Below are 12,294 nucleotides of genomic sequence, written 5' to 3'. Positions count from 1 at the left end.
TCTAAGTAGAATTTAAAACCCTCTTCATTCTGCCGTGTCTATTTCTACAGTTTGGAGCAGAGTGCAGAAGTGATAAAATGGCTCCTGGCAGAGTGTTTTAGTCATCCACAGGGAATGTTGCAGAACCACATAGGGACACACTGATGCTCTCTAGCCACTGCCTTTGTGTCATTTTCTATAATTCATGGCAGGGAACCAGACCTCCACACACTTTAGATGGATGATCCCCAGATGGAGGGAGAGTAACCTGAGTTGTTCGTGCAAAAAAAGCCTAAAATATACTCGTCCAGGATCACTTTAGCCTTTGCTCTCTGCAACTGTAGAATTCCCACCGAACAAGGGAGGCCTTTTAGCCAATAAATAATGAAAAACAACTATATTGTGAAAATATGCTGTAAAGAAACACAAAATTGAGGCAGATTTTTCACAAATGTTAATGTTTCCTGTCCCCAAAAGTGCTCGTTTTGGTTCCTTAAAAGCCCAAGGTTGAGACTTGTCTCAATTGTATGACTGAGGTGCTCTCTTGTCGTTGAATATTTCTATGCCCTCCATCCAGTCTTGGAGCGAAGGGGGGTATTAGCCTAGTTATTCCTTAGAGTGTAAAAAGAGAGGCAGGGCCCGGGGAGGGAGATTGTAGCATCTCTTTTTGACATTGTGCTAATGGAGACTAACGCATCATGGAAAAGCTATTAGCATGTGTGTGGCTGGCTGAATGTCTGGGTAGAGACCTAGGTAGTGGGGGGAGAACGGGTTTTTAACCAGGGCTCGCACTCTCTCTCACTGTCTCTCTCTCTCGGTCTAGCCTCTTTACCCCTGCTTGCTGGAGCATGGTGAGTGAGGAGCCGTCCAAGCTGAACATACTGCTGTGTGGAGTGTGACGAAAGCCTGCTAGCACTAACGGCATGAGGTCTCCTCAGCCATCAGAGCTCGACAAGAATGCGATTCTCTGAACCAAGCGATAATTGTTCTGATGATCATAGCTGGCGGTGGTGCCACAGAATAGTCCACAACTAGATGGGTATATGAGGATGGGAGCACTCGGGAAAAGGAAAATGGCTTTTGACACACTTCTTGCTTGAAGAATAGGACAATGCTGGACTCCATCCTCTCGAAAAACCTTTCTGCTCCAACATAGATGGTTTTAGAAATGCTGGAGAAAAGCTAGAGAGTGTGCGTGAGACATGTGATCTGAAAGACCCTTTTCAAAGCATGTAGGTTATATATAGCAAAGATATTTCGCTAGGCAATGCTTGCGCAATGAGTAAACTGTCCAGAGACCAGAATACTTGTTACCTCCCAGTGCGCACACACACACACACACACACACACACACACACACACACACACACACACACACACACACACACACACACACACACACACACACACACACACACACACACACACACACATCCAGTGCAGGGAGATTGCTGATTGTGTAATATGCCACTGTAGGCCATTGTTTGTTTCAAGTGTTTTACAGACCTGTTCAAAAGAAGGGAAAATCAGTGGATGTAATGGCAGGCTTTGAAGGTATAACCAAGCAATAGGATGTAAGACTTCATTCAGGAGGCTATGACCATCATACAACAGACTATGTGTCATCATGAGACTGGCTGTCATTCACATGAGCCCAAATCTTACAACAACTTTTGGAAATGACTCGATTCACCATCATTCTGTTCAGAATGGCCAAGAGATAATCGGTCTACGTTTAGATTTGTTGCTCAGATTTAGTTCTTTGGGACCTTTTTGCAGTTGAATCAGATTGATTCAAGGCCTTGAGTGGTTCTGCTATCTTTGGGGGGGGGGGGGGGGGGGGGGGGTTGCAGCAAAAGCTATTCAGAAATGATTCTACCTCTGAAAGGGAAAGTGCTTTTCGATTTCCTTGAAAAGTGTTGCTACATGGCCCACGTTTCATATTGATTACAGGCTTCATGGGTCAATGGTTGCTTTTTTTTATTCATGCAAAGTACAGCCACTCTGTTTGATGATGATGATGATCATTGAACTGATCATTTGAATCTCTTATTCTCATAGTCTTCTCCTCTTTTTAACTCCCACAACTTTTCCTTCCTGCAAAAACAATTGTCATATTTGCACTGAGACCACAGGGTTCCCACATCAATACCCAAATCCCTTTGCCTTTTGTACATCAACTGTTTTTGAGGAACAGTCTCCCCCCGTCTGCTCCCTGCTAGGCTGTGACATCAGATCTCTAGTGGAATGGCGTTTTTCATACACTCCCTCTCCTCCTCCTCTTCCTTTAAATCCTCTTACTACACACACACACACACACACACACACACACACACACAGTGGTAGATTTGTTTTGGCTCTGATGAGGAGGATTAGGAGATGAAGGCCTCAGCTCGGAATCCGCCACAGCAGTTTGGTTTAGACCAAAAGCCTCTTCAACACAATGAGACACACGCTGAGACACAAGCATGCCGACCGACTGCATAGCTGGCTCTCTGAAACCCACCCCCATGATGGGATAATGGGGTTGATATTGTCCCACTGATGTCCCACTTAATGTAGTCAACCCATTAAGTCTATAAGTATGATATTTTTGAGGGATATTTAAGTATCAGCTGATTAAAATCCACGCTAAATTGTTTTCACTGGGGTTTTGTGTCCATAAAGAAAGGTTATTGTTGAAAACATGTTTTCTGATCTTGTCTTTATTGTTCTACATATTGCCGTATGGTGCCTTATCACGTTGTGCTACCACGTTGTGCTACCACGTTGTGCTTTACATGTGTAAAGTCTTCAGCAGACATCAATGCAGCGTGGCGTGTCGGTGGCTGAAGGCCAGAGTGTGAATGAATACACTGTGACACATCAATCTGTGGGTGTTTGTCACCTACTGTGTGTTTCTGACATGATGTCCTCCGTGTTCTACTGTGCCCTAGCTTGGCGAAGTCATTGAACTGTCACGACAGTGTTATTTCTACCTCAAGGCTTGGAAGCCAATCTTTTGTATGTGATAAAAAATCAACAAATGGTGGCTATTGTATGTTCTGTATGATTTGGCCCTGTGAAGAGTTGAGAATGACAATGATACATTTTGATTCTAGGCACACTTGATGCAAAGTTTATCCAAGAGAGGATGCCAATGTTAGTGCTGTTGATACGCAACCAATTTCACAAATCTCCAAGCATTAGTTTGAAGCCTGTTGTGCCTTGACATCTCGGTTACACCATTCATTTAATTTACGGTGAGCCGTCCGACGGTCGTCTCGGGGTTCTCTGACCGCCTCATGCCTTCACACTCTTAACAGAATTTCATGGCAGGACTTGGCTACAGCGGCTATGTAATGACCGTAGCAGCCAATTATGTTAAGCTATGTAGATATCCAGCTCGAAGGACTAGGAACAATAATGTCCCGTGGTCCAGTAGTGGGTAGGCTCTGAGAAAGGTGTTCCTTACAGCAACATCACATATTAGTAAGACGCCCATACATTCATCCTTACACCTCATTTTCCTCTGCTTCAGCCACAAGACCAAATCATCGGGCTGGCCTCCCCCCTCTGGATCCTGGGGCTCCCTGCCGGGACCCCCCTATGGCTGGGACATGGGCTCTTACAGGGACGGCCGAGACTACTTCAGCAAGTAAGTACCATCCCTCCCCAGGGGGGTGTACAACAACAGTGTCCAGGCACAACCCCCCCCCCCCCCCCCCCCCCAACAGTTGCAAATTCTAGGCCTAATTCAAGTCCACCTCACTCAGCTATTAACATTCAAATCACTTGTTGTAGCATTATAACACGTGACACACTGTTGCTCAGTGAGTGTGCCTTACAGTATAATTAGCGAGTGTGTGTGTGTGTGATCACCTACATTGTTTGATTAACCGTCCTGACTTAAACTTGAAATGAACCTCTGATCAAATTTCCCCCACATGCTTCATAGTGTGATTAGTCAAAACGTCAGTTATGACAGGAGCTAGGGAACACCTGCGCTGTAATGGAGATTCCTAAGGATTATGAGGACTAGTGTAGTGTTTTTCTTTTTAAAGGTCCGTCGTTCAATTTTGACTGGAAATTCCAGACGCGTCATGTTCTCCCGTGTCCTGTATCAACAGTATGCCAATGGAATACTGATCCCCCCCTCCCCCCCCCCCGCACACCTCCATCCCCTCATCCCTGTCTGACGTAGACTGCCTCAGTGTCTTGAATTCTTTCGGAATACTGATTTATTTTACTACCTCTGTGGATACATAAAGCACACCTTTTCCCCACTGAGTGACGCAGGAGCTCTGAACAAGGAAAAGGTGCTGTCTCCTATCTCTAGACGTGCCACTAGCATGGAGGCTTCTTTGATCCCAAGTGAGAATGGGGTGACGTTCACAGAGATGACACCGGAGTGCAGATAAGGGAGCGTGACAATTGGATTTCTAGGCGTGAGAAATAAATGGATGAGGACAGGTAAACCGACGAGATTGTTCTCCTAACCTAACCTAGCACAACCTACTGTTACAGGTTTAGTGAATGTTGCTGTTCTCCTTCGTGGCAAAGGGGAATGTGTGTGCTTGCCTGCCTACGTGTGTGTGTGCACGTGGGCGTGTATGTGCGAGCCGTACCATCGGAGGTATGAGACAGCTATTAGGAGGATAATATATGGCTGGTCTCAGAGCAATATATCTGGCTTTGTGGCGATATTGTTCTCTGATTTGGCCTGAGTGTAATAGATGGGTCTCCCTGTTGGGCATAAAGGACTGAGTGGATTTCAAATACATCACCCTCTCTGTGCGCTTGGGATAATGATAGTACACTGAATCCTGAATCCCAGACAGTCCACACTATTGATATTATCCTTTGATATCCAGGGAATATTAGACATTCCGGTGTTTACTGTGCCCTTAGTATACCCATGTATGGATTACCTGGTCCCGGTCTGTGTGGATCCGCTGCAACATCAGCATTTAACCTTCCATGGCACGGATGCCAGTGAACTCTGAACTCTGACCATTTGCCCAGCTCTTGGAGATGAAACCGTGATCGATATGCCTGCGTGTAGCTCACCTAGGGTACGGGACTGAACACGATTCATCAGAATACAGATTTCGGAGAGGGAGAGCTACAGTAAAGTAGTGAAGCTGTATTGAAACTAGTCCTGAGAAAATGGACCTGAACAGAGAGAGAATGGAGACGCCAAAAAGACGTCATGGATTATATAACCCAGAGATACTTCATATTATCACAGAACCAATAGACATTAGTTTAGAAGGGGGATGGACAGAACCAATTGGAATAGGTAAAGAGAGGGCAAAAAAACACGAACATGGAGGATGTGGACTGTGGATATGGTGCAAGTGGGTACATCAGAAGCACAAATGTAGGATGCCACACCCAATCACATCACTAATGCCAGACAGTGAACTTCAACCTTTGACCCATTGTGCGTACGTGCTTGCATGAGGAAGTGTGTCAGATGGTTTAGGAGTGTTATGTAGCACAGTATAAATTAGATGTGTGAGTTATCTAAGTGGGAAGTGTCTATTTGTAGACTGCTGACCCCACCCAGATACAGGGTGCCAGACTGCTGATTGTTTTTATGAATCAGGTTGTCATTGTAAATAAGAATGTGTTCTTAATTAACTTACCTGTATAAATAAAGGTCAAATAATAATTACTTGAGTTAATAACAGAATCATTCTGGGGCCCAATTCCAAACTGATCCCACTACCCTCTCGCCGGTTCCTCACAGTTTTGGGACTAAAGCCAATTTGTTTTAGGCAGGGAACAAAAGAGTTTGGAGTAAGGCCTACCAAATACTAGGGAAAACACTATTCTAGTCAGGAGAGTCCTATGTCATTAGTCTCCAGTTGGATCAGTTTGAACTGAGAAGCTCCCCTATTGAGTCTGTCTCTGATGATGCGTTGCCTGTTCCTGTTTCCTCTCAGCCACGTGTCCCAGAGCAGCTCCCTGGAGGAGGTGCACCGTCTGGATGGGGTGCAGCTGGTGCCCCCTGACCCCCGGCTGGTGGAGATGAGACGGGACCCTGTCCTGGGGTTTGGCTTCGTGGCCGGGAGTGAGAAACCGGTGGTGGTACGCTCTGTTACGCCTGGTATGCATCAACTGCCTACATCTCCCATGACCCCTCCTGGTATATCCCTCCGCCTACGTCTCCCATGATCATCACTGACCGAATTCACCTGAAGAGCTCTAATTTAAAACCATATCAATATACATGACACGCTCACGTCAGAACAGGGCCATAGCTGTTTCATGGGATCATATCCAGATATGTCCCTACATGAAGTTCAGAAATCTACTGAACATGATATTGGTACAAGTGTAAGTGTTCAAAATACATTTTAGTCAATGCAAATGACATTCTAGTGTATGTGTTATGGATACCTTTACATCCTTGGGTTAATTCTGGCTTTCCCATCGACCTTTCAAGTGTCGGTAACATTATCTGTATTTTGGTTAATAAGAGCAGTTCAATCGTTGTCACATGCTTGTAGTATGACATTGATGCCATAGGGCTTTTCACGCTCAGCACTTTGTAAGCAGTGGTCCTTGGCTCCAAGCACATGTCACGTCTCTATCAGCCTAGGGGGTATATCAATAATCACTGTTTGATCAACAATACAATTCAATAACCACAATTGTCATGATTGAGAATTATTAAGGAATGTGAGGGTCGTGTTAATTCTAATGAGACTTCTGGCCCTGGTGTGATGTCATCTATCTAGTCCCCGCGATATGTCCCCGTGCATTGAATAGTCCCCGCGATATGCAACTTTTCAGGGAAGTCAGGAACCAATACACGCAGTCAGTTAGCAAAGCAAAGGCTAGCTTTTTCAAGCAGAAATTTGCATCCTGTAGCTTTAACTCCAAAAAGTTTTGGGACACTGTAAAGTCCATGGAGAATAAGAGCACCTTCTCCCAGCTGTCCACGACACTGAGGCTAGGAAACACTGTCACCACCGATAAATCCACGATAATCAAGAATTTCAATAAGCATTTATTTACGGCTGGCCATGCTTTCCTCCTGGCTACCCCAACGCCGGCCAACAGCTCCGCACCCCCCGCAGCTACTTGCCCGAGCCTCCCCAGCTTCTCCTTCACCCAAATCCAGATAGCAGATGTTCTGAAAGAGCTGCAAAATCTGGACCCGTACAAATCAGCTGGGCTAGACCATCTGGACCCTCTCTTTCTAAAATTATCTGCCGCCATTGTTGCAACCCCTATTACCAGTCTGTTCAACCTCTCTTTCGTATTGTCCAAGATTCCTAAAGATTGGAAAGCTGCCGCTGTCATCCCCCTCTTCAAAGGGGGTGACACTCTAGACGGTTCTTGGAATATGTGGACAACTACAATACCTAGGTGTCTGGTTAGACTGTAAACTCTCCATCCAGTTTCATATTAAACATCTCCAATCCCAAATTAAATCTAGAATCGGCTTCCTATTTGGCAACAGAGCCTTCTTCACTCACGCTGCCAAACATATCCTCGTAAAACTGACTATCCTACCGATCCTCGACTTCGGCGATGTCATTTACAAAATAGCCTCCAACACTCTACTCAGCAAACTGGATGCAGTCTATCACAGTGCCATCCGTTTTGTCACTAAAGCCCCATATACTACCCACCACTGCGACTTGTCTGCTCTCGTTGGCCAGCCCTCGCTACATATTCATCGCCAGACCCACTGGCTCCAGGTCATCTATAAGTCTTTGCTAGGTAAAGCTCTGCCTTATCTCAGCTCACTGGTCACCATAACACCACCCACCCGTAGCACGCGTTCCAACAGGTATATCTCACTGGTCATCCCCAAAGCCAACACCTCATTTGGCCTCCTTTCCTTCCAGTTCTCTGCTGCCAATGACTGGAACGAATTGCAAAAATCGCTGAAGTTGGAGACTTATCTCCCTCGCCAACTTTAAACATCAGCTATCTGAGCAACTTACCGACCACTGCACCTGTACACAGCCCATCTGTAAATAGCCCATCCAACTACCTACCTTATCCCCATATTGTTTTTATTTACTTTTTTTGCTCTTTTGCACACCAGTATTTCTACTTGCACATCATCACCTGCACATCTATCACTCCAGTGTTAATTTCTTAAATTGTAATTACTTCGCTGCTATAGCCTATTTATTGTCTTACCTCCTTATGCCATTTGCACACACTCTACATAGACTTTTTCTATTGTGTTATTGACTGTACGTTTGTTTATCCCATGTGTAACTCTGTTGTTGTTGTCTGTGTCACACTGCTTTGCTTTATCTTGGCCAGGTCGCAGTTGCAAATGAGAACTTGTTCTCAACTAGCCTACCTGGTTAAATAAAGATTTGATTTGATTTATTTTTTATTTCACCTATCTGCCTGACTAAATAAATGCATAAGGCAGCCACTGCCATGGATTGTATCTCGCCTATAGCAGCCCCTGAGCAATTATGAATTCTCGACAGAACAATTACCTCTTGAACTGAATCTCCGCTAGGCTGTATATGAGCTCACTGAAACACAGTGCTGTAGTGGTGGCTTTTCCCTGTCAATTAGTGTGATAATTAAAATGACACGATGCAATTGGACATGCAGTGACACCAATCAAATTACTTTTTTGTTCTCATCTGACAACTTTGGTGAGGTACAGCGAATATTAGTCGGTGAGAAACACCAATCACTGATGGATTACATGATGGTTGTTGGACAATCGATCCTTTAGGTATTCCATGTTGTTTTAATTTTATCCCAATAATCTTCTGAAAGACTTTGACACATGTAACATTGTCAGTCAACTTATGAGTGTTGCTCATCCGGTGCTTAGTGTGACTACAGACTGAGACGACAAAACAGTAAGGCAGAGGGATTCTCTCTCAGCGTCTCTCTATTCCATTCAGATGTTGGGAGAGTTTCTGAAGCCCCCTACGCTCTCTCCCCACGTCTCCTCTCCTCAGCCAGTGTCATCCATCAATCCGTTTATTCAGAACTTCACTATCACGGGAAACAGGCTTTCTTGTTGGAAAATAATTAGCGCTTTCAGAATCGGTGCAGGCATCGGGAACAAAGGCCCATCTTCATCTCTGCCTCTACATTGTGCCTCTACAACACAAGCAGAGAGATTCAATTGCCAGCGCCGGTTGAGAAGCTCGTAATCTCCACAGGAGAGAGTGGGACGCAGAGAGACTGTGTCACACCTGGGAATTGAGTGAACCTGAGTTGTTGAGAAAAATGTCATGAGTTCATTTTTCTTTGGTGTTAGCGGGTAGGGCTGACGTTTGAACCCAGATTTGAACCGAAGACAACGTGAACACGGAGCCTAAACGTCTCAGTGCATCAGCATTGTTTACGACAAATGTATGTACAAATCCCTGACAATCTGTGTGCATGTGTGTGTGTGTGTGTGTGCTTGTGCATTCATGTGTGTGTGTGTGTGTGTGTGTGTGTGTGTGTGTGTGTGTGTGTGTGTGTGTGTGTGTGTGTGTGTGTGTGTGTTTGCAGGAGGTCCCTCGGAGGGAAAGCTGATCCCAGGAGATGAGATCATCATGATCAACGACGAGGCAGTCAGCTCAGTGCCCAGGGAACGAGTCATCGACCTCGTCAGGTGACCCTGTCTGTCTGTCTTATTGTCTCTGTTTATCTAGGGTATTCAGCATGGGTAACTATGTCCAGTTGTGCCAACAGCTGTTATCTCCCATGGCACTTCAGGCGCCAGACTTTACAGGCACTTTTTTCCTTTTGAGAAAAGAATTTCATAAACCATTATTTCTGTCTCCTTAACAGAGTAGAGACTTTACAAAGTATTCAGTGATTTGATGGCTGTAATTTCCCGGACACATCCGAACCCTTAGGGGGGGGAACATCTTGTGTCCTGTCCTTCACGTTGTAGTTTTTATTTTGTGATTATGCTCTGTGGAGTGTAAACACGGCTGACAGTTGTTGTATTTCTGAAGGATGACCAGACTTTCTCAAAAGGCCTTCGGTCGTTTTTATGTGTTCAATTCTGAAAAGTGAACATTGCATTTTCGTGACTGCATTACTTGATTGGGCATCTCTCACATATTCAGAGCCAATTGTACTGAACAGATCTCAGCCAAAAGCTTGGGTAATTATACTTTCTAACGTAGCAGACATGACATTTCATTTGAAATTGATAAATGTCAGAGTCTGAAGTGAGGCTGTGTTCTTGCCTGTTTGTTTGTGGAGACGTGAACATTTTTAATAACATCTCACCCCCCCCCCCCCCCCCCCCCCCCCCCCCCAGATACCAGAATATGGTGTGTGTATGTATGTCCATGCGTGTGTGTGCCTCCAAACATGTGTGCATGCGTGCTGTGCGCGTCTGTGCCTGTGTGCCCGTGTAGTTCATTATATTGGATTGGAAATCATTGATTTCCTGTTTACGTTGCCATTAAATTGAAGTCATTCACTGTGACTATCAGTCAATTAAATGTGCCTTTCTCCCTGCAGAAACTGTAAGGAGTCCATTATGTTGACTGTTGTCCAGCCGTACCCTGTGAGTATCTTTCTTTTTTGAACTGTTGGTTATGTTGTTTATAATAACAGGATGTATGATTGCTGCACACCCGACGCAGAGATTGTTTTCATCCTGACCTCCATACTCAATCTCTCTGTTCTCAGTCGCCCAAATCAGCGTTCATCAGTGCAGCCAAAAAAGCCAGGCTCAAGTCCAATCCGGTCAAAGTGCGCTTCGCAGAAGAGGTCATCATTAACGGTCAGGTTCCGGTAAGTTCTCCTCCTGTCACATGGTTGACCATTGAATTTATCCCTTTGACCTTTAACCACCAACTGAACTGACAAAAGTTATTTGTGTACAGTTGAAGCCGGAAGTTTACATACACTTAGGTTGGAGTCATTAAAACTCGTTTTTCAACCACTCCACAAATTTCTTGTTAACAAACTATAGTTTTGGCAAGTCAGTTAGGACATTTACTTTGTGGATGACACAAGTCATTTTTCCAACAATTGTTTACAGACAGATTATTTCACTTATAATTCACTGTAAAACAATTCCAGTGGGTCAGAAGTTTACATACACTAAGTTGACTGTGCCTTTAAACCTTTTAAGCTTGGAAGAGTCCAGAAAATTATGTCATGACTTTAGAAGCTTCTGATAGGCTAATTGACATAATTTGAGTCAATTGGACATGTACCTGGGGATATATTTCAAGGCCTACCTTCGAACTCAGTGCCCCTTTGCTTGACATCATGGGAAAATCAAAAGGAATCAGCCAAGACCTCAGAAAAAAATTGTAGACCTCCACAAGTCTGGTTCATCCTTGGAAGCAATTTCCGAATGCCTGAAGGTACCACGTTCATCTGTACAAACAATAGTACGCAAGTATAAACACCATGGGATCACGCAGCCGTCATACCGCTCAGGAAGGAGACGTGTTCTGTCTCCTAGAGATTAACGTACTTTGGTGCAAAAAGTGCAAATCAATCCCAGAACAACAGCAAGGGACCTTGTGAAGATGCTGGAGGAAACAGGTACACAAGTATCTATATCCAGAGTAAAATTAGTCCTATATTGACGTAAGATGAAAGGCCGCTCGGCAAGGAAGAAGCCACTGCTCAAAAACCACCATTAAAAAAAGCCAGACTACGGTTTGCAACTGCACATGGGGACAAAGATCGTACTTTTTGGAGAAATGTCATCTGGTCTGATGAAACAAAAATAGAACTGTTTGGCCGTAATGACCACCATGACCATCATCATCATCATGTTTGGAGGAAAAAGGGGGAGGCTTGCAAGCCGAAGAACCAACTGCTTTTCTGCAAGAGGGGCTGGTGCACTTCACAAAATAGATGGCATCATGAGGAAGACATCTCAAGACATCAGTCAGGAAGCGAAAGCTTGGTTGCAAATGGGTCTTCCAAATGGACAATGTCCCCAAGCATACTTTCAAAGTTGTGGCAATATGGCTTAAGGACAACAAAATCAAGGTATTGGAGTGGCTATCACAAAGCCCTGACCTCAATCCCATAGAAAATGTGTGGGCAGAACTGGAAAGGCGTACACGAGCAAGGAGGCCAACAAACCTGACTCGGTTTCACCAGCTTATTGTGGGAAGCTTGTGGAAGGCTACCCAAAACATTTGACCCAAGTTAAACAATTTAAGGCAATGCTAGCAATGACTAATTGAGTGTATGTAAACTTCTGACCCACTGGGAATGTGATGAAAGAAATAAAGCTGAAATAAATAATTGTATCTACTATTATTCTGACATTTCACATTCTTAAAATAAAGTGGTGATCTTAACTGACCTAAGACAGAGACTTTTTCCTAGGATTAAATGTCAGGAATT

At 44.5% G+C, this 12,294-nt stretch overlaps 1 protein-coding gene across 1 annotated transcript in view; it reads left to right on the top strand.

Annotated features, from left to right (window-relative positions):
- The window catches only part of LOC110528806 (FERM and PDZ domain-containing protein 4-like), a 67,908-nt gene that overhangs the window by 43,799 nt on the left and 11,815 nt on the right, over positions 1-12,294 (top strand). Inside the window, exons 2-6 of the mRNA XM_036982858.1 lie at positions 3,500-3,616; positions 5,910-6,073; positions 9,466-9,568; positions 10,435-10,480; positions 10,606-10,710. Of these exons, the coding sequence (XP_036838753.1) occupies positions 3,500-3,616; positions 5,910-6,073; positions 9,466-9,568; positions 10,435-10,480; positions 10,606-10,710 (535 nt within the window). The remainder of the gene's footprint in view (positions 1-3,499; positions 3,617-5,909; positions 6,074-9,465; positions 9,569-10,434; positions 10,481-10,605; positions 10,711-12,294) is intronic.

Source organism: Oncorhynchus mykiss, chromosome 7 (genome assembly GCF_013265735.2).
Source record: "Oncorhynchus mykiss isolate Arlee chromosome 7, USDA_OmykA_1.1, whole genome shotgun sequence".
In the NCBI taxonomy this organism is placed as follows: Eukaryota; Metazoa; Chordata; class Actinopteri; order Salmoniformes; family Salmonidae; genus Oncorhynchus; species Oncorhynchus mykiss.
This window is presented reverse-complemented; position numbering and strand designations above follow the sequence as displayed.